The sequence below is a fragment of the Rhipicephalus microplus genome, chromosome 2 (genome assembly GCF_043290135.1).
Source record: "Rhipicephalus microplus isolate Deutch F79 chromosome 2, USDA_Rmic, whole genome shotgun sequence".
Taxonomy (NCBI): domain Eukaryota; kingdom Metazoa; phylum Arthropoda; class Arachnida; order Ixodida; family Ixodidae; genus Rhipicephalus; species Rhipicephalus microplus.
In genome coordinates this window covers 249,548,958-249,576,758 of record NC_134701.1, presented here as the reverse complement: position 1 = coordinate 249,576,758, position 27,801 = coordinate 249,548,958, and the positions used below count along the sequence as shown (strand labels likewise).

The 27,801-nt window shown below is 43.5% G+C and overlaps 2 protein-coding genes across 6 annotated transcripts in view; one reads left to right on the top strand and one right to left on the bottom strand.

The window, feature by feature from the left end:
* The window catches only part of Eip78C (Ecdysone-induced protein 78C), a 108,632-nt gene extending 92,793 nt beyond the window's left edge, over positions 1–15,839 (top strand). The window contains exons 3-9 of the mRNA XM_075879002.1: positions 3,011–3,152; positions 4,784–5,022; positions 8,540–8,737; positions 9,707–9,832; positions 10,720–10,825; positions 14,110–14,442; positions 15,635–15,839. Of these exons, the coding sequence (XP_075735117.1) occupies positions 3,011–3,152; positions 4,784–5,022; positions 8,540–8,737; positions 9,707–9,832; positions 10,720–10,825; positions 14,110–14,429 (1,131 nt within the window). The 3' untranslated portion in view covers positions 14,430–14,442; positions 15,635–15,839. The remainder of the gene's footprint in view (positions 1–3,010; positions 3,153–4,783; positions 5,023–8,539; positions 8,738–9,706; positions 9,833–10,719; positions 10,826–14,109; positions 14,443–15,634) is intronic.
* A 10,542-nt stretch (positions 15,840–26,381) lies between these two features.
* Positions 26,382–27,801, bottom strand: part of LOC119170160 (uncharacterized) — a 77,325-nt gene continuing 75,905 nt past the window's right edge. For all 5 annotated transcript variants that reach the window (XM_037421227.2, XM_075878970.1, XM_075878976.1 and 2 more), the window contains exon 8: positions 26,382–27,340. In XM_037421227.2, the coding sequence (XP_037277124.2) occupies positions 27,210–27,340 (131 nt within the window). In that variant the 3' untranslated portion in view covers positions 26,382–27,209. The remainder of the gene's footprint in view (positions 27,341–27,801) is intronic.

Genomic DNA, 27,801 nt, shown 5'->3' with positions numbered 1-27,801 from the left:
AGGGAAATTGACCGCGTTGCAAGCAAGACGACATACAGGTACCGAAGTTAACAAAAAGAACATGCCAGGAGTAAACGCTCAGGTCTGAACTTCCCTAAAACACGATATATGGTTTTGAGGTCAGCCGTTGTTGCACTATCCCGATTAATTTTGATTACACAAGGTTCATTAAGAAGCACTTGAATTTACAAGGTCGTTGTTGCCTTTTCACCCCCATATAAAAATTGGCCACCTTGAGCAGGAACCGAACCCGCGTAACAGCCCTTTGAATGTAAACATTATCTTTCAGTCGCGTACCGTAATTTATAGTGCGTTGAGTGTGTGCTTACACGCCCCCTCCCCATTTCCCCATTTTCCTACGAACAACGCTGGATGATTCCTTCCCTTAATGAATGAGATGTTTAACGTACGGGGAAGAAAAGAACTTGTATAGAACCACAGAACTTGGAAGTAGGCATTAATTGAAACCACATATGGGACCGAGTACGAACTTTTCAAACAATGAAAACGGGATTAAATTCACGGTGGGAAACAGTAAGCATGACAATCGGTCTCTCTATGATTACTTTTTTTTTCACTGTGTACCAAGATGCCCCCCCCCCTTTTTTTCCCTATGAGGATGTGCGCGAAAATGTCTAACATTCTTGGCATTAGGTAGTGTCATTATATATATGGTATGTACCATATCACTAATAAAACCACCCTCACTTGTCACCAATCGAGAACCGTTCAGTAAAATAACGTGTCTTCCTCTACTACGGTGCGTATAGTTTTTTTATTGCTTTGAAACGTGCATTTTGTCCCGTGTTGTAAATGTTCATAACACCAAATAAAGCTATGATACTGGCGCATTATATATGCTACACAGATAATAAATCTGCAATCAGATGCGTGAAGTGGGATCGCGTGCAATTGAATCACGCGTACAATCAGACGCCCTGTCCTCAATGTAGTGATGGTGCCGTGGCATTCGAAAAAATCGCAAGTTATGAAAAGAAAAAAAAATGAAATGGTCACCTAAAGTTGCGGCCCCAAACGTCCGACGGGTGTCATAATGCATCCCCTGTAATATTCATGCGCCAACGTTTGCTGACTTCACACATGCACATTGGATAGCGCGTTCGTTATTAGCTTTCCATGTTAACCTCGGCGGCGACAATTTAAAAATATTGCTGCAATTTCCGAAGGGAAGACATGCGCAACAGAATGCAGGCCGCAACCGTTCCGAAACCGAAACTCGCTGTCGTGGTGACCCGCTTCTGACTTGTCGGACCGGTTGCCGGCAGCGCCATCGCGAAAAACACTAGCGGGAGCAACGTCGGCAGTTCAGAAACTTTTTAACTTTGTTGCTTGTGGGACGGCATACCTAAAACAAAGGGCATCTGGCCCGGCTGTGCCGCTGGTCGCCGCGCGCGGTGACAGGACGTTAACCTAACTAATCTCTATCTCTATAAATTCTTATTACTTCAATCGAACAACCGCTGCCAGCGTCCGACCAACTTTCAGCGCCGAACCGGCCGAACCTCCCAACTCAGCTCGGGACGTTGCCTCCGAAGGAAAGAACAAAAACACATATCGCAAAACTTGACGTAAGTGAGAGTCCCAACTTCTTAACCGGCTCCCTGCTTGAGAAGATCGACTGATCGTGTGCCCAGGGAAGTTTTTACTGTGTTCGATCGGCTAGGCCAGAGCTGTTGCGTGAACGTTCGCAGCTTTAAGTCGGTCGTAGGAAGTAGTGGCGAGTTATTTTGAAACTAGGTTCCTCTGACAGGGCAGCGATCTGCCGCGTAGGAAAAAAAGAAAAGTTGGGGAACAACTTTCTTTTCGCTTTGTCCGCTTGGATCTCCTGCGAGAATTCGCGTGTTTTGTCACCTTCCCATTAACAGTGAACACTAGGGCAGAAGTTCCGAAAGTTCATCGACATTCTATAAGGTATTTGTCGTGTTTCCCAAGTCGCACTCTTTCTGGCCTCTCTGCTGTGTCATGACGCCCTGGCCGTTGACACCAGTGATTTCTTTGTTTTTGTTTTTATTGTCTCGGCCTGGTGTTTCTGTGTGCGCGCGTTCACAAAATGTTCGGGTCGGTACCTGGATGTTTTTTTGCTCTCGATCTTTCGCCGTATGTGTTTTCTGTTGCCCCATGTCGCCATTTCCTATGCTTGTTAGCTGCCTGCGATACGTGCTTGTTTGGTGCCAAGATTCGATGCTCTTTCGCGTGAACGCCTGGTTCGGAATGTGTTTATTGATCATGTTTGTCAACGTCGTCTAGTTACAGAAGCATGTTATCCGCGTATCACCATATAATTTGCCAGAAGTGCACATCGGAGCGTCAGAGGTGTTGTGAACGCTAGCCTATCGAGGTTGTTGGTCCCTGTGGTCCCTGCGGGCATCGGACATACGAAACTTCTTTCGCGTCGTGTAGATAGTACAGCTTTGAATAGTTATTGGTCGCGCTATGTACTAAGTGCTCTTAGCTTACTAGGAATGTTATCGTCACCGGGTAAAGTAGCCTGCTGTGATCGGAAAGCCCTTTCGTTTAGCTAAGCGTATGGTCTGCAAAGGCCGCTGTAATCTTATCGCCTTAGTAAAGCACAGTTTAGTGCACCCATAGGGCCAGTTCAGCTTGGCGATCTCTGCCAACCTTTACTCGTTATGTTTACATAGGTTCAAAAACGTGTAGATAATACATCGTCTCGGGAGAAAGTGATTTTTGCTATTGCATTTTAAGCCTTGTGCCGTGTTTGCTTAGCATTAACGTTATGGCGAACGTTCATTTAGAGTATGTGCCAATATGTGTGTGCGTTATGGTGATGTCAGCACTAGTGTTACGGTGATTTTTTTTTGCCAGGGGGCATCCTTTTTACTTGTTCTGATCTGTGCTGCCTGGCAGTTCAATTATTTTCGTTGTAGTATAGTTCTTTCTTGGCTGTTCAGGAACATGAGCAGGTGCCCTAAAGCTGTTCACTTCAATGGCATGGCTTCATGTTTTGTTTCTTTTTCTTGTGGCACAGGGATTCTTTCGAAGGAGCATCCAGAAGCAAATTGAATACCGGTGTTTAAGGGATGGCAAGTGCCTGGTGATCCGGTTAAATCGTAACCGCTGCCAGTACTGCCGCTTCAAGAAATGTTTGGCAGTGGGCATGTCTAGAGACTGTGAGTATATTTGTTTACTTGTTTCTCTCATTCTCTTACACATTTTCTTAGCCACCTCTCATCAAGCTCATCATCAGTTCAAGCACTGAAGTGAAACAATAAATGAGCCTTGGCTGATAAAGGTTCCGTTAAAAACTATGTATTTATTGACTTGCCACTAAACAGCTGGGGTAGCGTACCATGCAACCAGTGAGGCTAATGTCCCTACCTTATCAAAGTTCCTTATGTCCAGCTTATCAAAGTTCTTTATGTGGTAGGAAGGATCGTTGTGCTCGCAACACTAGCACGAAGCTATGGAGGAACTTCTGCTGATTTTCGCAGGACTTGCATATGCCTGTGTTTTGAGCTATCAATTTCGCATCGCTGAGAGATTTGCTGTCTCTCGCATATATCATGTGATGGGGCAATCACCCACAAATTTTCTAGTCTAGGGTTAGATCACCAAGCATGGGATGGTTTTATTAAGGTTAACACTTGCCATCTGGGAAATCTGTTTCATTTTCTTTGTAACTTCAGGCAACCATTAGATAAGGGCCAGCCGTCTGTTTTATGGCATTTCCTCCTGACTGTCAATTTCTGTTTAACTTATATGCCAGACTTATTTCACTAAATAATATAGTAAAATATGCCTCACTATCCAATTAATGTACCATCTCTATCAAAATGTGCAACACCAAGTTAAATTAGACAGATGGAATATTATTTCAGAACACTATTGTCACTGATTTTACCATCATTGGTTAATTTTTAGAAAAGGAATTGAAGGTCAAGGTTTTATACTTGAATTTCGTGCCAAGAGTTTAGTACATAGAATGCCCATGTGATGTAATGAATTTGAAGTCTTTTGCATATTTTGACCAGATTGGCTTAGTGAAATTTTCTGAAATTGGGTATCTTAAGACTTTATGTTTCTCGGAACACAACGAAAATTATTTTTTTAGCGACAAACGATTACGGATGTCCTATCAGACGTAAAATTCGTGACTTTGCAGCAAGTAATTGCGAGAACTTCAAAGCGGCAATGCCACCTGTATGCTATTTATTTGTTTCCTTGCTTACCAAAGCATCTTGTCGTGTTGAGGGTATTGTGAAATTGTATTTCTGACGAGAGAATTTTCGTTCTCTTTTAGTGTCCCTGTAATATATGCCATTCTATAGAAAGGCCTCTGGTGATCTCTTGCTGTTGTCGGTAGGAAGTGTGGCCATGGCCGCCTGAAGGGTATGCAGTGATGGTCCAGGTAGCCATGGGCAACTATGTGCTGACTGTTTATCCAAACTGACAGTGTACAGTCACAATATAATGTTTACCTGATGTTACAAAAAAAAAGGAAAAGGCAGATTTCTCGGAGACCAGACATTACATTTAAATAATTATCGTCCTTAGTGTGACATTGAACCCTGAACAAAAAACATTCATGGAAGATTGCAGGGTCACCTGAAATGAGGAGGAGACCGAAGAAAAAAAAAACGGGGTGATGTCAAATTGGTAACTAAAAGAACACAGGTGTATCCAAGTTAAGTGAAAATCGGCAAACTTTTTTCGTGGCTCATCTCAGCTCGTCTTGGCGTTATCATCGCCTTGGCTTTTGTTTTTCGCGCTGGCTTTTTATACGTATTGATGGTGTGTGCAGCGGTGCGGTACGGGAGAGTGCCGAAGCGTTCTCGGGAAAGGGGAGGCTCTTCTGGCCTTTCGGGTGAAGAGGGCCTCTCACTGGGCAGCCCTGGAGAGGCAGACCAGTGTGCACGGGACCTGGAGAGTCAGCAGCTCGCCATGTACGACATCATCCTCACCATTTCACAGGCACATCATGCCCACTGTGCCTACACGGAAGACAAGACGCGTGCCTTCGTGCGCCGGCCAGCCATCTTCGTGAGTGTGCATAAGCATGAGCCTGGCTAGGGGGTGCTTGCGGCATGAGTGTTCAAAGCTGGTGTGGTTCGTTTTCGTTGTAATGTTTAATGCATTCATACAGCAGGAACAATGGGAAGTGATGTATGAATGCATCCCCACTGTTCACACAGTTGTCACGTTCATGGAAAGGTTCGCACAGGTCAAGCCCACATATCCTCACACTTCACATGCAACGTGGCACCTCACTGTGATATGAAGCAAAAAAAGAGAGCAGTGCTATTCATTTCTTATATTGCCTGTACCTTTTAATTTTGTACTTTTGCTCCTTTCTGTGTTTAATCAAATGCGTACAATTCAAGAAAAAACAAAAACAAAAGAATTATGTTATTTGTGGTTGCCAACAAATCGTACTCGCACGTTCGTCAGCAGTGACTACCACTGTGTTTGTGGCCATCGCCACACTTACACTAAAGTTGTAATCATCGACAGGCCAGGTTCACTGAAATGGCGAAAGATTTTCAGTGATACAGCATGGTGTCAGCCGCGCCGCAGCTTCAGAAGCAAATATGGAACCAGTAAACGTGCAATGAATCATTATACAGAGCTACGACGCCAGTGTTAATGACAACTGGTGTAATTCGATTGGCTACCAGTGCAGCTAGTAGCATCTGCAATACTATATTTTTCAAGCAGCAATATCAAAGCTACAATGAACAGATGGTGACATATACCAAACTGACAAACTGGCCACACAGTGCAGTGCTATCTTGGAAATCGCTTGACAACCACCTGATTATAAACTGGCACATTAAATAGTAATAATAATTCTCAAATCTAAGTCGACCCTTCATTTTGGTATGTGATTATACCTAAATAAAGGGGGGGGGGGGGAATATCATTCTGGGTTCAAGTGAATCACGTATTATGACGTGAATGCCCTAATGGCAGCCTCCTCAGTTGCTGTTGCTGTCATCATGTTTTAAAGTTGCACCATTGAGATTTGTACTGAGCGAATGTGATGAACCAATACTGGCATCAGTAGCTGTTGCATCACTTATTTCTCTTTTCATTTTGTGTTACCATCTCTGTCTATATGTATCTTCAACACGGCAGTTAACTTACACAGTCATTCCTTTAAAATAAGTTGCAGTCTGTTTATGTGTACAATTCTTGCGGACAGACAGGCCAAACAATGATTTGGTTCTAGATGAATCTTCTGTTTATACGCCTCCTCTAGGAAGATGCCTGCCGCATGAGAAAAAAAGCAGCTGCCACACACTTTCCCTCCTTCATTTTGAAATTGTTCTCGGTCGCTAGCGTCACCTGTGGCGGACGGTGCAACAACGCAACACTTCGCATAGCCTCCGAAACAGTGGTGCACAATTGCAGGTCTCGAACAACTCTCGACTGTCGCGCCCCTATGGGCCGCAGATGAAAAACGCTTAGCTGGTACCGCCCGTCGCCGTGATAATAGTGTCGGTCGCGAGCGCCACCGCGCGGAGCATGTTTAAAACTGAAGGCAGGCCAACTCCGCTGGGAGCGCCAGCCATTCCTCAGGCATCTTTCTAGAGGAGGCGTTGGTTTATACATATTATCTCATATTTTCTCTCAAACTTTTTTGTTTGAACAATAGCATTAAAAGATCATTCTAGGTACATGGTATTGTTGTTTATCAATTAGATGCACGGGTGTGAAGAGGGATTGGTTGGAGAGTTAGGAAAATTGGGGCAATAGTGACAAAGGGACTTGTGGCGTAATGTCAGTGTCGCATCACAGTGGCATTGCAGTGAAAAGGTAAGTGCACAATCTCCATCAGTCGGTAGGTTGAGCTGGATGCATTGGCAATGCTGTTTGCTGTATAAGGATGCATTCACTGCTTGAATAGCACTCGTTGACAAAATACCTTCCGAGAACGTACTCGTACTAAATGAGGAGGTGAGCACCTTCACTATGTGGGATATATAACGAATGTTGTGCTCGTGGACCACATAGAGACGCAAGCCACATCGAGCAAACCAGACACTTGTACGTTTATTCGCTTGCTTTTAAAACAATGATGTCGCCAGCGGAATCGGATATGTCACTAGTGACATGCTAACCGACGTAATACAATATTCCCAATATGACACTCAAACAAAAAATAACAAGGTACCGTGAATGCGGCGTCGCCAACGGCAGACTCGTCACGGGACATGACCTGCGGTTGCCGCACGTCGTGAACCCCTTTCAGGAAACATTCATCACGATCGCTGCTCCAGCGCCAAGGAAACTTGCTTTTGTTTTCTGTGCAGTCACTGGCTGACAAAATCACCACACAGTACATTACTTTCCCTGAGATTGCTCAACATTTGAAGTGTCATGCTGGTTAAATTAGGTGACAAATGATCTTTGTCAACACATTTTTTTTTAAGGTGTAATGAAGTGGCCCCCTCAGTAGTGGTTATTTCTGCTGTGGTTGATTTTAAAAGGGTGTGGGTATACTGTAAATAGCATTTTTCTATCTCAGAAGTCACTAAAAAAGTACGGGTGCCTCGTCCAGCAGCGCTGAGAAACGATAGCGATGCCGACAGCCCTCCTTGCAAACTGTTGATTACACCCAATGCTTACACCCAATAACGACTGAAAAAAAAAAAAAAAAACGCTGGTAGAATGAATTTTTCGAATGCTTGTCATCTCATGATCCAGGTGCTCCCAGCACTTCTCCAACTTGTCGACAAGTGTAGCTAAGTACATGGCTAGCAACCGTCTTGCTGCCGCTCATGAGCATCATATCATTCACCAAGCGAAAGCAGAACCACTGTCTGCTCAATACCAACGAAATTGTATGTGCACATTTTAAGTTATAAACATTTTAATGAAAAAGGACTACTACATTTCTACAATAATATAGAGACAAATAACAGTGTACACCACTAAAAGGTCACACAATGTCCATCGTATGTATCTCTGCTTTATTGCTGCGTGGGGCACCAAAGAATATTTTTTGTGACTTTAGTGAGAAAATAATATTAAAATTCATGTTTAATGAAAAAGTAGTGTAAGTTCAATAGAAACTTTCTTATTAATGCAGTTAACTTAATTTATCTCTGAGAGGTTATCTATTCCTGTAATTTATGCTAAGAGGAGCTGTGCCAATACTAGACACATATATAGTCATAAGAGCATGTTGATTTAAAGCTAATGTCTTGTTGAGTGATAGAACCATGTTAGACTGAAATAAATCACACGAAACGTGACAGGACTCCAAATGAGGCAGACGGTACAAGCACTACTGTGAATGCTTATTGGAAACACATTTCTCAAGGTGGACAGGAAGATGTTTGCATTGCTTCCCCACTGGTGTGCCTTACCTACTGGCCCAAAAGGTTATCCTTTCAAAATGGACAGACATGCTAAAAATTTATATGACTTAATATCTCTTGCGTATTTGTGCGTTTTGTTGCAGAATTTGTAGACAGTCTGTTCTGATCTCTTTCTGCATTTGGGATGCGAACAAGCACGGGTGTGGTATTTGTGTCATGTGCGGGGGATGCAGAGCCTGGACGAGGTTGGCGGCAGTGGCGAGGGCCCGGGCAATGCACCACAGCCAGATAGCCCCGAGCAGAGCAAACTGGGCCTATGGCAGCAGTTCGCCACCCTGGTGACCCCCTCGGTCCAGAGGGTTGTCGAATTCGCCAAGCGGGTGCCAGGATTTCTTGATCTCGTCCAAGATGACCAGCTCATTCTCATCAAGGTATGGATGGCACCCCTCCCACGCATGCATACCTGAGTGCTGTCACAACTTCCCACTAGCGACTGGGATATTTGTAGTCCTAAGGGCCGAAAATGTGTCCTTATTTGGCATTTGCAACACTGCTCGGCATTCTTGCTGTTAAACCTCGTTGATATATGTCCCTGTTACATTTTTTCCAGCTCTTCAGGTTCGTTCACACCTGCAGTTAGTGCTGGTGCTCGCCAATCTCTTGTCACAAATTTCTTTGAGCTAAGCATGAATAAAAAGTTTTAATTTGTGTTTTGTGTTAGATGTTCATCACTCATTGCTGTAACATTGTTAGGCATCACGACCAAAGTTTCGAGAGGAAGACATTCTGGTGCTCCAAGCAGGTGATTTTCACTGTCATATTAGAATAATAATGCAACAGGTACCGCGGCGCTACTCAATTCAGAACTCCCAAACCAACTTTGGACCGTTCAGTGAGTCGTAGAGGCTGTGCAGGAGCAACAGCCCCAGCTGCCAACAGGCGGCCCCATCTAGGCAGATATGCCTTCCTGTATGCACAAATAAGAAAGAAGTTATTCCAAGCCGATCAATACATGTTACTGAAAACTCATGCTAGAAACTCTTTATTATTGGGCAGAGCTGTGCAGAGGCCATATAGCATCCCTGCGCTTACTGTAATGGCACTTGCTCATTAAATAAACTTGCCCTGCAGTTTTTTAATAGCCGCCACTGGTGATTGCTGTCTTTGGTAACAATGCTAACAAGCGTTCCGCACACGACATGCCAAGGCCAGAAAATTGTACAGCTTATGTCCTTTTTTTTTCTTTCGGAGTGTGGGGTTGGGGTGGTTTTTCAGGGGATTTCTAACACGCTCATAAAATTACGAGTTTGCTGGGCAAATCGAACAGGTACGCATGCTCCAATAATTGTTCATGTTCATGTTGTTTCAATAATTGTTCATGTTCATGCTGATCCATGCAGGCCGGCTTCTTTGAAGTGTGGCTGGTACATGTATCCAAAGGAGTGCTGGTTGGTCTCCCACACGACACGCTCACCTTTAGCGATGGCACCTACCTCATTCGGCAGCAGCTCGAGCTTATGTTTGATGTGAGTAAGCTCCTTTTGCTATAGCAACATTTCAAGGTCTCTGTGGTTATGCTCAAAAGAGTCTCGCACCAAAACCAAATGCAAGGCTACTTGTGCTTTTTGGGCTTAGTTGGGAAAAAAATTGTTGGTAACACTTATGAGAGCTGAACTACAGTTTGCCCTTACTTGCTGTATGGTTTATAGCATTCATGACAACTGATCTGTGTTTCTAAAACCTTGCTACATTAAAAAGACACAAAAGAAAAACATTAAATTAGTTGATAGTTTCTCTGATAAAGCATTTTCTCAGCAGTCTCTTTCCCTCAGTTCAGTTATAATTGAACTGCACAAACTGATTGTTTAGGAGAGATGGCACTGGCCAAAGTTCTATTCTCTGAACGAACAGTGAATAGAGCGGGGAGTGGTGAGGAAACTAATTAAGTTTAGTTGATATGTACAAGTAACCAAAATGGGAATTAAAAGTGACACTAAGACAACTCTGTGAGTGGGAGCTTAACCACGCCTGCCTCATTGCACTTGCAGTGCTTTGAATATTGAGCTACCATGCACCAACTTTAGACCAGTTTCTTTTTGGGTATTTGCATAATATGTCTGCAAGATGAGTTAAATGTGTTGGTCAGCACCGCTCATGGCGTCAAGTTTAGACCCCACCCCCCCTTTTTTTCTTTTTTTAATCGCAGTTGCCTCACGGTGTGTGAATTCGTGGTGTATGTGATCTTACCTGAAAAATGCAATCATTAGGATAATAAGTTAATTGTAAATAGAAAGAAATTAAGGTGTGCCAGTGGAGATTTTCAACTGGTATTTTGCGGTCATCTGCAACAGTCACACTGCTTGTCCGCACTGATGAAGGGGTCCTATTGAAGGTTTCCGTATTCGTCTTTCAGCACGACTTTGTATCGGCAATGTTCAACTTCTTTGTGGCGTTCAACAACCTCCAGCTGAATGACACGGAGATCGGCCTCTTCTCAGCCGTTGTGCTGCTAACGAATGGTAAGTTAGGAAGCTAACGTTGTGTTTCTCAAGTCTCTGCATGGAATTTATTTTTGCTGAGACTGTGTGCTAGAAAAAAAAAATAATGGAATTGTCCCATTTGTAAATCCTCTGAAGTCTCTTGACAGAAAGAGCTTCATTGGCAACATTGCGGATTGTCCCCACTTGCTTGTGCCGATATACGTACATGAAACTTACTTAAAAAAAAACCTATTGACTGCCGAGAGTGCAGGGCCTTGGGTGATTTCGCCAAAGTACAGTCACTGACTAATAACTATGTAGGACCTTATGAGCACCACTCAGTATTCTAAGTAATGAAAACTATCAAGATACCTACCGTAATTACTCGAATCTAACGCGCACCTTTTTTCCGGTTAAGCGAGCTCATAAATCGCATGCGCGTACGAACAAAAAAAATACGTTCAATCTATTGCCATCGGCAAATCCAAAATGGCCGCCCCCTACGTGCGTCGGCATGGCGCGTCGGCCATTTCTGCCTATGTGTTTCCCATGTGCGGCACTTCGTACGTGTGCTGAGGAGTTCGTCATCTAGTAGTGCATTAGCATCGACGACGTGGAAGGGCCGACTCCAAAAACTCCGAGTGCACCACGATGTCGCTTTTAAAAGAAAAGCCATCGCGTGTGCGGAAACGGACAGAAATCGGGCCGCATCGCGGTCGTTCGGAGTTCCCGAAACGTGCGTGCGGGATCGGCGGAAACAAAAGCAGAAGATTGTCGACAGCAAAGCTTCACGCAAAGGCTTCAGTGGACCACAGCAGGGTCGGTTTCCGCAAATTAAAGAGCTGCTCGGCAAGTATGTGCTTGAGCAGCGAGCGGCACAGCGGCCCGTGACGACAGAACTGCTCGAAGTGCGGGCTATGCAATTAGTCTTAGAAAAACGTCTAATGTGGAGCCAGTTTAAAGCGAGCAGGTGCTGGCTAACTAACTTTATGAAGAGGAAACGCTTTTCCCTCCGAAGGGGAACATGTATATGCGAAAAGTTTTGTGGAGGAGTACGATGAAAAGCTTCACAGTTTTCAGAGGTTCGTCCTAAACTTGCGGCGCAACAACGGCTACTTGCTTGGGCGAATCGGGAATGCCGATCAGACGCCTCTTTACTTCGACATGCCTGGCACCACAACCGTCGAGAAGAGGGCGAAGCAAGTTCGTGTGCTGACATTGGTCCACAGTAAAACTACAGTGACGGCAATGCTCTGTTACACGTCAGATGGGCACAAGCTTCGCCCGTACCTCATATTTAAATGGAAGACGCTCCCGAAATGAGTCGTTTTTTCGAGTGGTGTGATCGTGCGGGCCAGCGAGAAAAATGGGTGCGCGTTGCAATCGATGTCTTACGTTGTTTTTTTTTTCACGGTGGAAATCGGGTGCGCGTTACAATCGAGGGCGCGGTAGAATCGAGTAAATACGGTAATCTAAAAGGAATAGCAACTTATTTGATGGCCACAAGAGATGTGCCATATTTTCGCTAAATTTTGGTTGTGCAGTGGAACTTCGGTGATACGATCTTGGCTTGTACGATTCAGGTGTGGTACAAATTTTTATGTGGTCCCTGCCAGGGCCCATTAGCCTGCAATGTAATGGAGCTCAGCGATTGCGAACTGTTTTTCACCTTGGGACGTTAGATACGAACGTACGCTACCACACAGGTTTGAACAGGTGCTGTTCACGCTGCCGTGGAAGACAGCAATCAACGCGGCCGCGCGAGCTTAAGCGTGGGCATTCCCTTCATGGTGCCAGTTTGTCTAAATCGGCCATCAGCGGGGCGTGCTGTCCTCTGATATTGTGCGCGCATATCTTGATATTGTGCGCGCATATCATAGATCACAAATAGCATCGCAATCCCCCCCCCCCCCCCAACACGTTTATGTGTGCTGCTGTTCTCGAGGCAGTGATGTTGTGCTATGTTTACACGTGCCTGCCACGTCGATGCAAGTCATGGCTTCGTAATCAGGCATGGTACAAAAGGGGAAAGAGTGGTATTGAGAAAGCAGCTGGGCCTCGCAACATATTTGCACGGGAGGCTCAAACATGGTACGTACTGCCCGAAAAACAGCCTCCACACCACCACGAGAAGAAAATAACAACACACGGCATCAGTTCTCAAGTGTTATGGCCTCTAACATGGTTTGCAAAATGCCCCTTTAGGCTGTTTTTGCTGAAAAACAGGTGTCATGCGAAAATGCGCACACTAGGATTAAGAAGGGGCAACTAGCTGTGACAGGTCAATACACATCAGGTTCTATGCACACGTATATTTACAAAACAAGCATTATCATTGATACCTAGAAACTTTGCTGGCAATCATTCAGAACTGTTCACGATGTTGCTGCGATCCTAAGAAACAATAAATGAAAACGTACGCCAGCTTTCTGTTGTCGCATACTGACTTTCCATGTTTTTGGGTGGTATGAATTTCGGTTGATACAAATGTTTTTCATAACCTTGCGAGATTCTTAACACCGAGGTTTTACTGTATACCTTCACTTTCACAAAACTTCGCTTGGCTAATAATGTCCGATGCATGATTGTCAACGAGTGACAGCATTCTTTACACATTCCAAAACACTGTTGTATCACACTGCCCGGAAAGACGTTATATAAATTTTTGTGATGTAGTTGAAGCACTTTATTGGGAGACATGCATCAGAAATCTCTTCTTGTCCCTTTGTGTGTGGGGTCTTTTGATGAATTCTGATGAATTCCTGTTTCAATGTAGGCACGCTAGTGTCCCTTACAGCCACCTCTCTTACATCAACATCTCTTATGAAGGGGTTTAACTGCAGTAAATTTCCTATTCTGGGATCACGTTTTTTGTTCTCTGTGACCTGTTCAAATCAAATCAAAATTGTTTTTGATTTGAACTAGCAATGGCCAACATCAAGAATGAAGTAATAGATTGAGCTTGCAAAAATGCGTGGTTCTCAGATGGAACAGCCGTCCAAATCTTGAGCTATCGTGCGCAGCGGCGACTTTTCTGGCAGTCAGCACTATATGATGGAATGAAGTTTCAAAAAATTGTTTTGTGGGCATGCACTTGTTCTCACTCTTTTTGGAGCCTAATTAAGTCATATGGCAAAGATACGCACAAAAAGCTGTCGCTCACACACAATAGTTAAAGAATGGGGCGACTGCATTGCATTGAGTTGTTGGTCCTGCGTTGTCGTGTTGCTTCAATGTCACCCTGAGTGCTACTCTCAATCCCAATCATGCATGAATACATCGGAAAGGATTGAGTGTGTCATTCCTGCCTTTTGTGAATACAGAGCGCAGCGGGTTGTACGACAGCAAAGCCATTGACTTGGGCCAGCGTCGGCTGTGTGAGGCGCTGCGGCTGCAGGCGGGCCGCAACCACCCGGGGGACCCGGGGCTCCCTGGGCGGGCGTTAGCCCTGCTGGGGCCCCTACGTGCCCTGGGGCTGGCACATGCCCGGCACTTGGCTTGGCTGCGCCCGCACTGGCATGCACTGCGCTTGCCTCCACTCTTTGCAGAGATCTTCGACATCCCCGCCGCACAGCCACAGACTCCACAGCAGTCGCAGCCGGCGACAGAGGATGCCGCAGTGGCAGGAACAGCGACGTCTTGAAGGCTGTTCTCAGGTGCGTCTCTGATGCTCGTTTTAGGCACCCCTTTCTAAAGAAGCGCTTCACTCGCTTTACTTCAAATTCTTATGGAAGCAGACTGTCAGGGGTACAGTCGCACCCTGCTGCAGCAAAATTGACAAGACGCGTGAAAGCGTTTTCTGTTGCTGAATTTCATTGCAACATGTATGGACGATAAATGGTCACAAGATCTGCTAATGACTCGTGTTCTGGTCTTGCAAGGTGTGTGCTTCTTTTTTTTTTTTTTTTTTTTTTTTTTTTTTTTTTTTTTGCATTGGACGTATTTGATTCTGCATGGAGGGCAGCAAGTACGCTTGTCAAAGCTTCACTAGAGCCAATTCGAAAACTCAGTCGAAGTCTGCTCCGCCATAGCAACCAGTAAAAACAGTCAATCCGGAACACTTTGTGCCTTTTTCGTTTTTGCCTTGAATCGTCGACTGTGTTAGCTGCATACTGAGCTGCATAGTTGCTATTGACAATTGCGACAATTGTGACCGCAGTTTCATGTACGGTGGTTGCAACAAAGAGTGATATTGTTTTCAATTTGTGTACATTGACCATGCATGTGCCTTTGGAACTGCATCGTTGGCTTTCTATGATCGCATCATCTGCAGTTTCATCTTCAGCAGTTCCGGCAAGCATCATCATTTTGACTCTTGGAGCATTGGATGTGCATGTACTTTCAGAGTTTCGTCGTCACCGCTGTTTCTACTGGCGCCACTTTTTTGTGGGCAGCATGCATTGCTGCTTGTTGGAGCTTTCTCCATTACAGCTTCAATATTAACGTGAATGCATTAACGTGATCACTTTGCAGAGTTTCCTGTGTTGGCGGTGGCATCTCTTGTTGTGAGTGAAAGTTCAAGGTAGACGCAATAAATATAGAATCCAGAGGGTGTTTGCACCTTGGCTTTCCTTGGGGCCCACTTCAGGTCTCAAGAGAGAAGCAAGATTTGAAGGCAGGCTAGCGATTGGGAAGGCATTAGTGTGTGTGTGTGTGTGTGTGTGTGTGTGTGTGTGTGTGTGTGTGTGTGTGTGTGTGTGTGTGTGTGTGTGTGTGTGTGTGTGGTGTGTGTGGTGTGTGTGTGTGTGTGTGTGTGTGTGTGGTGTGTGTGGTGTGTGTGTGTGTGTGTGTGTGTTTGTTTGTGTGTGGAAGGCAAAGCTTAAGGGTCTCCTTTTTTTTTTGTTGCAGGTAGTCTATCGCAGCAGGACCGTCGGTCCTCTCCAATGTTTTAAGTGGTGCGAATCTGGACAGATACCCGTGAAGCATCTGCAGACTCCTGCAAGAATCTCATTGTGGGACCTTTTATGTTCATCATCAATAATTTATTTCTTCATGCCGTAGCCATGGCGCACATGGCAAGCCCGCAATGTTCTCCCAACACCCCACACTGTGCTGTCCTGAGGACCCTCCTGGAACAATCGCCTTTCGTGGAAATCTCGTAGGCATTCCTGTTCTGGGGCAGGCCACAAGGGTGGAATGGCACGGAATCGCTATAGTTGTTTTGTGTTTCTTTATACCATCGCGTTGGCGAAAATACTGCACAGTCTGTGTTGACGACCTTGGTACGTCGTGCAACAGGGGCCAAGTGATGCCAGCTCCTCTAGCAGAGTGTTAACACAAAGCCATGCAGGACCTTGTGATGAGAACAATGAACATGCCCGCCTTGATACATGTCTTCGTGCATGAGTCACGGTTGTACAGATCTTGCCCAAAGTTTTTCAAGTCTAGTGCAGCGTTTGACTGGAAAACATTGAAAGACCCTAATTGATGTATTGTTTTAGTTTTTGTTGTAGAATGTGTTAGCCAAATTCAGTCAGCAACAATAACTATGTCCTGAAAAAGAATAGGTAGTTGCCAGGCAGAATTTGACAACTAACCTCTCTTCATTTATGTGTCTCTGGTCGGGTACATAGGTTTAGGCTTGCATGTGGGAAGGCACACTGCCAGCTGAAAATGCCTACTTTAAATGCAGAAAGAAAGGTGATTCCGTGTGCGTTTTAACTCTGCTTTTAAAGTATAGTGTACACTGTTTAAGGCAGCATCAGCATCTCCATAGTCTTTGACTATTCATATGATAGAGACTTCACCACCATTCATTATTTTGGGTCTTTTGTCATGTTGAGTGTGCAAAATTATGTTTGTCCAGTAAACAGTGCCTGTTTGGAACCATGAAACAAAGTTTCTTTTACAGTAGCCAGCCATTTATTTTTATTCTCTTTTAAACTTTTCACATCGGTTTTCTTTTGGGCGAAGTACTGATAAAGTAGGTGTGGTTACTATCAAGTTAAAGTGAATATTGCATCATTAATATCTCATCAGGCTTAGCTTTAAATTGGCATTTTTTGGCTCACCGCTCTGTTTTCAACACCCACGGCACCTACAAGACAAATTCTGCAGCCATTGGTGTCACAACAATAGGAAATTTTAAAAAATGATTTGGTGCACTTGCTGTGACCATTCATGTTTGAAATACAGCTAAACCTCGATATAACAGTCTACAACCGGCAATACTTTGTTACGCCTAAATTTTATTAAATTGAAATTCACTGCCTTGTGCATTTGTCGCCAAAGGCTTCTTTCTTGCTCAGGAAGTGCAGGAAGAATGTTTGAATGATAAGGCAGTATGAAAAAATAGTTTCAAAAACTCCAAATAAGAATAAATTTTTTTAAGCCTGAGATCCAACTACTACAACTTCATAGTATTTCAATGAAGTCTGAAGTCATCACCACGGTGTTTCAGTGCAGCTATGACACCTTTAAGCTGAGCTGTCATATCTATTCTGTTGCTACGACCTGTCACCAAGCTTATGGAGTTTCTCAGTGGGTGCGATGCCAGGGCTGTAACATTCACGGAACTGAACCACATGCTTTATACTCACTCTGATGAATGCTCAGTGTTGAGAACCATCGCTTGTCACAAAGCCGAAATGTTTGTGATCTTAAATCTCATAATAGCAAGATGACAACATAAATTACGGCACCTTTATTAATGGTCCAAGTTTTATGTTTTGCAACTTTGCATGTGCTTATTTTTGAAAAATCGAGCATGTGCAGTGCAGCGTAAATTTGATTAGCTGCTGTATATTTCCTCAACATTCTTTTCAGTTGGCTGTATCACTGAAAATACACATAGTTTTCTAGAGCTTGTAGTGGTTGTGCTGGTCAGTGCAAGCATAATAAAAGAAAGAAAAAAAACAGTCGGCTCCTAATTACAACTGGCTGTAGCAGCGCCCTTACCAACAAACTCAGTTGCAGTGAGGACACCTGTTTTAATTGCTTCTGTTCATAATTCATCCTATATTCTTTGTATAGTCCCCAATGCCTCCTTATCAAGTTCAGGATGATTAGGAAGAAGCTGGGTGACATTGCGAAAGAAGCAGCAGCTACTTCTCACCTATTGAAATCGCTTACGAGCCAATAGCTTCATCGGCAATATTCATTTCCTGAACAATCGTGTGGAATTAAGAGCTGATTACATCTAGCGCTGCTGCCTCTGCAGGTAATCATGCTTGTCACGTGGTGATAACAAAAACACCATGTCGAGTACTGATATACCGCATATGCAGAGCTGAATACAGAGCACTATAGAGGTGGTAGCGTAGTGTCTGTGCTAGCGTTCCCACATGCTAGGAGCTGGTCGCATGCTCTCCCTTGGCACTGCCCCAAAGACAAGGAACGCGTAGAGTTGGGCTGTTTTCTAAAGCTGCTGCCATAAAATGCACCGCTTCACTTTGGCAGCAGCTCTTTGCTGCATAGCACGCAACTTGAAAAAGAGCTTGTAAAGATAGTGTTCAACACAACTGTATGACCGACGTCTCCAGCAAAAGTTTTGTGGCAGCAGTGTAGCCCCATTGTATTGAAATCGTGGATATACACGCTTCGTTCAATGGATGTTCGAAAGATGCGGTGTTCCGAGGACAAGTTGTTCCGAGAGAAATGCAGTGTTGTATTGAGGTTTAACTGTTTCTGGCAAGATTTGGCTGCAGCAGCTGCATTGCGATGGAGGTAAAATGGAGATTTACTTGGATTTCAGTGCACGTTAGAGAACACCAGATGGTCAAAATTTCGAGAGCCCTCCAGTAATGGCGTCCCTCATATCACATCGGGGTTTTGAGACACTTCAAGAAGAAGGTGTTTAATGAGAACGAAGGAAGGTTGGCCTGGAAAGCGGGTTTCTAGCCTACTACTCCTTGTGGGAACAGGGAAACATTTTTTATATCATGGCCTACCTGGCAAGGCTCAATTTCATAATCGAAATAACTGAAGTTACAGGCCATGTGAATGGGTGGGTGTCGAGAGACATGTAGTTAAGATCAAAATAAGTGAAAAGTTTCAGCCTTACCTGTATTGCTAAAGAGTAACGTGACAGGTGGCACAGAGTCGTGCATGGCAGTCTCTTGCCGTTTAGTGTAGTATCGGCTGGAGTAAGCATTTGCAGTTACGCACTTTTTTTCTTAGGTGACAGAGTTAAATGGGATGGTATCATTATTTCATCAGTTAGTTTTTTTTATGTGCTCAGTCTTTCCACAATATGTGTTGAAATTTCCACTCTGTTTAAAAAGGAATTGTGTGCATTCATATTACTACTCAGCAAAAAATTCGTCAAACAGCTTTTGTGGCTTCACTGTTTACATAGCTCCAGGAGCTGCTGTGGTGTGGAATACAGTGTACGTGCTCGTGAAAATTTTTCTCATTCTACCTTCAAAGCAGTTTCCTTTCTCTTTACACAATAATGTCTTTCAGTGTTGCACGGCTGTAGTCAAGGTAGACCATACGTGAACAAATCGGATCACCATTTACTCTTAACATGCACGTTGGTTGATCAGTAGCATCGTGTCTGCATTTCCTGTGCTTGTTTTCTTCTCCATAGAGGCTATGCACGGCACCATTGTCTACAACTCGTGTGCATGTGAGCAACATCAGTTCACCTGTTGTGAGGCCATCAATCTGCTACGAACCTGTTTCACTTCACTGCCAATAAATCTCCAAAAAGGCCTTCCCAGGTTCGGCTGATGGCTAGGCGATTCTCCATTTGCCTTATAGACTGTTATATATATATAGCAGCATTATTCCAATGCAAAAGGAGAAGAGTGTTTCAAGCGGGCGGTTATTGTAGCAACTGCATTGTAAATCACAAATTTGCGGTTTCAGGTGCTGTTTAGGACTACGTTTTCAGCAGTTTCGGAAACCCACGTGCAAGATTAGCAATGTCTTGGAAGGAGCGATAATTTTATTACCTATGCTCAGAGTATTTATCAGAGAGCAGCATGTGACAGGTCACAAGCACTTTGCTGTAGCAGTCATTAAAAGAAATGAATTATATTTCGTTTGATGTAATACAGAGGTGCACTGTGTTGTGCAAACCCTTTTTTTTTGTGTGCCCATATGCAGAGGATGTGGTTTTCTCTTGCAAGGTGCTTGCTTTAAACGTTTTCCCAAACGGCACTGCCTTGGATCTGTCTGCCCCAGAACAGGATGTCGGTGCGCATCATGGTGTGCCAGTGTGCTGCCGTATTCTCCAGTCCTGCCCGAATTTGCATTTTCGAATGCACCTGTGGTCCAGAGCGGAGCACCGCCATTTATATTGTGGGGAGGAATGTGCCCGTATTGTGTCGCACAAAAGTGACACATGCTGGAACACCAACCGGCCTTCTCTTCTTGGGTGTGGCCCGCTGGTGGGGCGCACTCGCAGCGCAACTGTTTCTGCTGCTGCCATCCCCACTTTGGAGCTGTGCTCGAGTTACCCGGCAGACAAGGACGCCTGCTGCATCTTTGAAAACGACGATGATGGTGTCCCTTTCTTGTTCGGTGTCATGTAAAGATTTACCCCCACTTGTTCATGAGTGTGTGTATGTTTGTGTGCGTGAAGTTGTGGTTCACTGCCAAGCTCTTGCCCAGCCTTCATTCTAATGCATACTACAGTTGCTCACTGTTCCTGCGGTTCCTTGTTACCCGAGCAAGATTGATTACAACTTACGGCCCCTCTTCAAACTCATTATTGTAATCTGCTGCTATATAGGTTGTTGATTGGTGATGTGTCAAGTAGGGGTGCAAGATGCCAACTGCCCAATGGGTGTACCTTTTGCACGATGCCTGATGGGGTGGGGTCGGCTTGCACTCCGAGAAGTGCAACATGCCTGCGTTTTAATAATGTCACGCGATCGTTGATCAGCGAGCAAGTTGTTGCTTTGGCACATGGCAGGGCAGCGGAATTGATAAGGTTTAGTTCTGTAGAATTTTTGCTCTTCCTACTCATGGGATTTCATATCCTTTAGCAGTAAGTAGGCATTCCTGACCATAGCAGCGGTAGCGTGCAAGCTACCTTAATATCTGACTAAAGCTATTGAAAATATGAGTTGCTTCAAAATATGGCTTCAGAGCTAGGTAGGCTCGGCCATTGCTGCATTTTAGAACTCTCATTGGCTCTCCGAAACTCTGCCTACAATGCAATACAGTAACAGAACCAACAGTGTTTGAGATAAATATCATGGCTTGGTTATTTAGGTTGCTCCTGTTATCCTGGTTACCACTAGTTTACTGTGACAACCAAGCTAGAGATTTCCTGTGCAAGAAAGCAAGATGTTCATTGTAGCCATTGCTCACAAGATGGCTTACTATGCGAGCTTTGTATCGCCCCAGCTCCTTTGAGAATGCCCGAGATTGACAAGTTTGCTTCATGAAATTCCACTAACATGCCAACTTGCTTTGTGATCGGTGCTCAAATGACATTGTTAAAAGGACTTGAGAAAGATAGGCGCAGACGCATAGTGCACATGCCACCCTCTGTTGATAGTGAGCTCATTATATGCACAGTCTACCAATGTCAAACTTGGCTAGCCACAGTTTGTTTTGTGTGGCACCGCATATATGCATAGGCAGCTAATAGTTGTGTTGGTTGGTGTCGAAACATTCCAGTGGCTTAAATAATTTGAGAATTACAATACTGCCAGACGAATTCGTGGCCTTATTTTCCACATGAGCTTTTGCATACATGGAGCTACGACACTTTTTCACCTATGGCAATGTAGCTTCTTTTTTTTATATAATTTATTGAAGTTTTAGTACCCGAGTGTAGTTCACCCGGTGCTTTCAGCAGTACTTTGTACGTATGCAGACGAAACTACATTTCCTCGGAAGTTCTTGTGTTCCTTCTGTTTCTATCGTGCAGTTTGTGTGTAAATGCTCAAGTTACTATGAATGGAAGCTTTTGTAGCTGCTTAATATGCCACAGTCACTGGCAGTAACCATTTTCTATATTCATGCTGGTGTGTGTGTATTACATACGAGAATGTAGTCTTTTGATGAAACAGTGAAAGTGATTTTATAGAATCTGTTTCGAAGATGATGTTTGAATGCATTGGTGGCAAGTGTTTGGAGGCGTCATGCATACAAGATTGATAACATCTACATTAAGGTTGTTGGGCGGGCATTGGTTTTTTTTTTCACTCACAAATTCGTTTTTGCACACGTTATGTAAACATGCAATCCACGTAACAATCAAAATTAAAAAGTTCCTTTTTTCCCCTTCTTTTGTAGTCGGTTGACAGTTTGGTGGTCGGCTTCCTCAAATACAATCTTGTACATTACGAGATACCCCCATGAATCAAACTTTATACACTAGAGGTAAAAAAAAAACTGCCGATTTTTTGTTGTTTATAGCACAATTCTTCACTTTGTATTGAACTGGTTGTACAGAGCCCGAAAACGTGATGTTGATTGCCTGTTGGGAAGAGACCTTCCTTTGCAACGTGCTTTAAGTGCACTCCTTGGAAGCTTAGAGCGTAAGTGTTATTCTGTCGTTAACTTTAGCTTGTGCAACTCCCAGTGACATAGTTTTGTACATTTTTAGAGTGTTTTACACCTAAGCTAGGGCAGGTTTTATGCTGTAAAAAAAGCATATTAAGCGACAGCTGTTAGTATATCATTGTTTTACTTTTGACGATCACTTCTGCATACTTTACTGCAGACAAATTTGACTTCTTGGATGCGGAGACCATCTTGCAAAGCTGTAGGTAGCTGTTGTTCGTCACCTTGCTGTAATTTTTTAAGGGTCTGTACCTGTTTCGTCCAGAGGTGTGATTGTTGATTGCGAGCCCTTCCAAGTGTTCGAGCACTGTTAATACTTGAATGTTTGTTCTTTATATTAAAAAGAAAATGCAAAACAGACTCTCCTATATTGTGGAGGTGAGCGGTGCAGGTGATGCGTTATACACGAGCAGTCAAGTGAGCAGTATGTCTTGCATGTCTCGTAACCGTCGCAAGTGTACTTGTTGTTCTGTGTGTAGTTTAGGGCTTTTCTTTTCCCACCCACTTGTCCCATAGTTTTATTTCTCAGTTTTCGAGAAGACGACCAAGCACAGCTCAGGTGATATCTGCGCAGATGCAAGGCATTTAGAATTTCTTCCGGGCAGCTTGGTACAAAAGTGATCGGCTGTACAAAGCGTGCTTGGTACTGGCATGGTAAAGAGATGCCATAATGGAGCAGTGGAAATGGATGCATGCTCAGTGCTTGGCTGATGCACAAGTGGTTCCTTAATACAAGGCCCAACCATTTCATCTATGGCCTGCATATCAGCTAGAGTTTCGTAGAAATTAGATTATGTAGACATTAACCGCTTCCCTGTCCCAAACTATTTGGGGCTAATATGGCATGTTCGTTTGACTAAAAAGATTTTCATTAAGATGAGAAAACCATTCTCAGAATGCTAAAATTTTCTGCTGGCATTCTTGTTTTTTATTGTCAATAGTAAGCAAGTAGGTAGCCTTTTCTTTGTAAGCAGTTCACAATAAAGTTTAATAATCTAATTCGATTACGATCTAGTTTTCTTTAGGACAAAAACATTTAGAGCAGTATAAAAATATTCAATGGAACCCTTTAAAGAAGTAAGCATTTTAAGGAGAGAAACTTTTCAAAATTTTATATTTGATCAACACAGTTAAGGGACAACAGATTTTCAGAGTTTACCTGATACGGTAAACTCTTTGCAATCTATTTGTCACTGTACGGAGCTTGCGAGTGCTGCGATTGTGCTGGAAATGATTCTTACACAGACATTGCTTTTAAAATGTAGATTGTAAATTGTAATTGTTTTGTGATTTCACCACCTGTTCAATAAATATCAAGAAGGCAAGGGGACATTAAGGCTTGGACAGGGCAGCTTGTCCTAAATCTCTAATCATCCGTGATGTGGCTGGGCTGTAATAACAGGTCAGGCAGCATGCGCCATCCAGGCACTGAGCATGGTCTTCATGCTGAGCTCGTGCCTTGTCTCTCTCTTTTGTCAGGCCAACAGCAGTGGTACTATGCTGCAGCACCACTGTTTTACTTAGTTTTTCTCGACCAAGAGGACAAGTCCCAGCTGGTGATCATGCTCACATTCCTGTGCGTCAGAAAGCTTCTTGTGGTCTGTAAAATACATTGTACGTAGAACTTCCTTGGTCTGTGTACCGTGAGCTTGCACCAATTTTTCAGTGCAGCATTCTTGGTGTAGGCAGCCATCGGTTGACAAATGGCGCGGTGGTTTCATCATGTTGCTTTAGTGGAGCCGAGTCATATCTCGTCTTTTTTGGCCAGCGGCAGTTATGCAAGTTACTGGCAGGTGGGCCTTTTTTTTTTATCGAATGTGGAAGGCTGCCACATCTTTCACGTCTGTGCAGTGCACTGCAAGCTTTTGTTTTTTATTTCGTTTGCTCGTTCTACACTCCCCCTCCCCATCCGGTGAGTAGGCACCAGTGAGGAGACATTTACAGTGGCACACCCCCCAAAAACATTATCACTGCCAGAATAATTCTACTGGGAATGTGGCACAATACTTTTTGCTCACCTCCTTGTCTGTTTTCATTGTGGAAACCGTGTCAACAGGTTCTCTGTACTAGTTGTTACAAAATAAAGGAATGTCTATTGAACCCTGTCCACAATGTGTCCTGTTTGAGCATCAAAAAGCTTGTTCACTGCTCGTTATACAGAAATTTTGAACCATGCGAATGCCAGCAGTTGCATCAGGGCAGCTCTTCACCGATCGATTGTTTTTAACTTGCAGTATTCGTCTTTGTCGCCTGTGGTAATCGACACCAGTGCAGTTGAAAAGCAAGGAACAGAATTCCACACCATACTGTGATTGATTGATTGATATGTGGGGTTTAACGTCCCAAAACCACTATATGATTATGAGAAACGCCGTAGTGGAGGGCTCCGGAAATTTAGACCACCTGGGGTTCTTTAACGTGCATCCAAATCTGAGCACACACACACTATACTGTGTTAAAACTTGCTATGGCTATGCAGCGAAAGCTTCATACGTCTGTGCACGCAAGGTTTATGGAAAGGCCCAACACGACTTATGGCTTGGGTTATGATCGCGAAACGGCGTGATTTCGCAAAGCTCTTTAATGCAGTGATGGGAATTTCGGATCTATCTGTGAGACACATTGATCGGAAGTGTTCCACAAATAGATCCTGAATCCACATAAAAGTCAATTTAAATTTTCCAAACCTTTCGAAGTATGGTTCGGGAAGTTTATAGTGACTGCCACATTCATCCCTGGAGTGGGTTCAGTTTCTGGGAATGCTTTCGGCTTCCCGCTGGTGCATTGTGCTGCTTGAATGCCATAAGGCTGCACAGTCGTGTGGGAATGCCACAAAATTTGCAATTTCTTAAATGCAACACATACAATTGCAAGCTGAGGCACCAGTAAAAAATGCAAGTTTACTCTAGCACAAGCTAGTAAACAATTGAGAGCAGCGCATTGGTCAAACGTGCATTTATGCTGGATCCCAGGACCAGCCTGAGAATGTTCTTGCCTTTCTCAGGCTACAGACATAAATAAATTCTTCGCAGCATCGATTGATCCCCAAACTTTTTTCCACAATCGTGCATACACTGCGCAGATTCTCTAGGGCCTAAATCAATCCAAGCAACCTCATTGTTTTTTCAGTGCATGAATGCAATGAGACTGAGCATGTGCCTGTCGGAGCAGAACAGAACATTATTAATGCGATAGCGTTAGAGAGCTCATTTGGCAGAAATGTCATGGTCTGTGTTGGCGTCGTCGGTTGTGAGTGAAAAATCATCTCGTGAAAAATTGAGAACAACGAAAATAAAATAAATATGATAAAAAATCCTTGAGCACAGTGGACTGAACCAAGGTTGTTTGGGTCCAAGAGGAGATCAAACTCTGGTTGTTTCTGCGAACATCTGCGTGGCAAGCAGATGTTCTACCACACGGCCATGCCTCTGCTTGTGAAAACAGTTAAAAAAAAAACTTCCTCTGCTTGGAAATACAGAGAAAGTTTTCATGCTTCCCAAGCAAAGGCTTCCTGTATATATGCTTCACAATGCAACATGAAATACTGCAGTTTATAATGCATGGTACATGCGTCGTTTCCAATGGGCGTCAGAATATGCAATTATCATATTGGCTCCGTGGTTGAAAGAGAGTACTGCACTACAACAGGCACGCATGCTGCTGGGCCTATTCCCTTGAGGCCATGCAGTGGGCGCATAGTGAATTCGAAAAGGTTTCATGCACTAAGTGTTTGAAGTAGACACTAGGAACAGAATGTTGCTATCGCGCTCAACTCCTAAACGCAAAGCTTAAGGGTCCCCTAATTTTTTTTCGTACATACACATATGTTGATTTCAGACCAGGCAAGCAATGTTAAAATACATGACATTGTGTGGCAAACACTGAACATGGTGTTTTTCAAGATAAATTACACTACCAATAAAAGTACCTCCTCTGCCACCCCTTCCCAAGAGCAGCATTTTTTTTTAGTGGCAAGATGGCAACCCTACCTTCACTCCAGAAGTTTCGTAGCAAGCTGTGTAGTGCCTACGTGAGGCTCATTGATTATGTGCGTGTGTACATGTGTTTCATTGAAGCAGTGTTTTTGACATTAAATTCATAGATCCATCCAGAAATCACGACAGCCAAGTAAAACAGATTCATTTATTTGTATTGGTCAATAACAATATATAGGCATTGTCTTACAACAGATGCTAGCTTTTAATGCTTGTCTTAGATGGCATCCACTGTCAATATGGGCATTGTGTTATCACTTTGGGGTGGCATTCAATTAGTGAATGACCCAGTAAGAGCATCAGTGAATACTGATCCTTCCATTTTTAACCATGTATTCTAGGCATGATCGCTGCCAGTTGTCTGTAAAAAAGGAAATGATGCTGTCCATGATCGTTGCACACATCAGCAAATGAGCGATGACTGCAGTGTTTTTCTGCTCTGCCAATATACACTATGACTGCAGAAGAGGATAAATCATCACGAGAGGTTTCAACTTCATAAATATTTGGGTTGCCAAGCGGCATCTTATTAAGTGACACTAGTGTTAACCAAGATTTCTTTTTTATTTCATTGGTGCTTTCTTGACAGCTCCCAACTGCAAGCAAAATTCTTGAAAGACCTTTGAGCTATCATGGGCACAATCTTGCAGAAACTCAAATTGCATCAACAATCACATGCTAAAAATTCCTGACTGTGCCATTTTTTAGTGCTGGAGCGGAATACGAACGTGACCTGTTAATATGGAGCTAGTGCATAGACGACGGTTTTCCCAGAAACTGGATCACTTAAACGGAACTATGTTGTACATTTGTACAAATTGGGTTTAAAATCAATTGCACAAAAATAAATGTTCTCACAAAAACATTTGCAATAATGTCTGGCAGACCTGAAAGCACCACGAGAAGTGCACTATAATAATAATAATAAAAAAAATGTCATACATCACAATCTGCACACAAAATCAAGTGCAAGTGCGTTCGTTCCTATTCCAGAACTGAAGTATAAAATCGTTAAATATATTTGGGTACTTCTTGAATGCAAAGTGCGTTCCTTGCTTGAAGCAGACAACTTCACAGTTTCCATCAGGTTTGCCTGGAAACAGGAACAAACATGAGACATGAAACATACAACACAGACGAAATAAATGACCTACAACTATGTGTACAGAAAATATACATTTTCTTATAACCCACACCAAAGAGCGAAGTAAGTGTGCTTAAAAAGTGAGTTGTGGGTAATGTGTGAGGATTTTATCCATATATTCTTTTTGTATAGTTAAAGTTAATAGTGTGGGTTATTTGTAGGGGCTGGTCATACACGGAAGACAAAGTATGTTTCAAGTACAGCCTCATGAACTTTTCAAGTACTTGACAAAGTAAAATCATAGTATCGGAGACAACACAAGCATTATTCTCACTCCAGCATTTTTCAGAATTTATGTATGCACTTTCAAAGAACAAGTCAATTTAGACGAAGCATTTTATATACATCTAAGTTTGCTCTAAGAAATGTGTTAGTACAAGCCAGAGAAGATGAAGCCTAATCTTCTATCT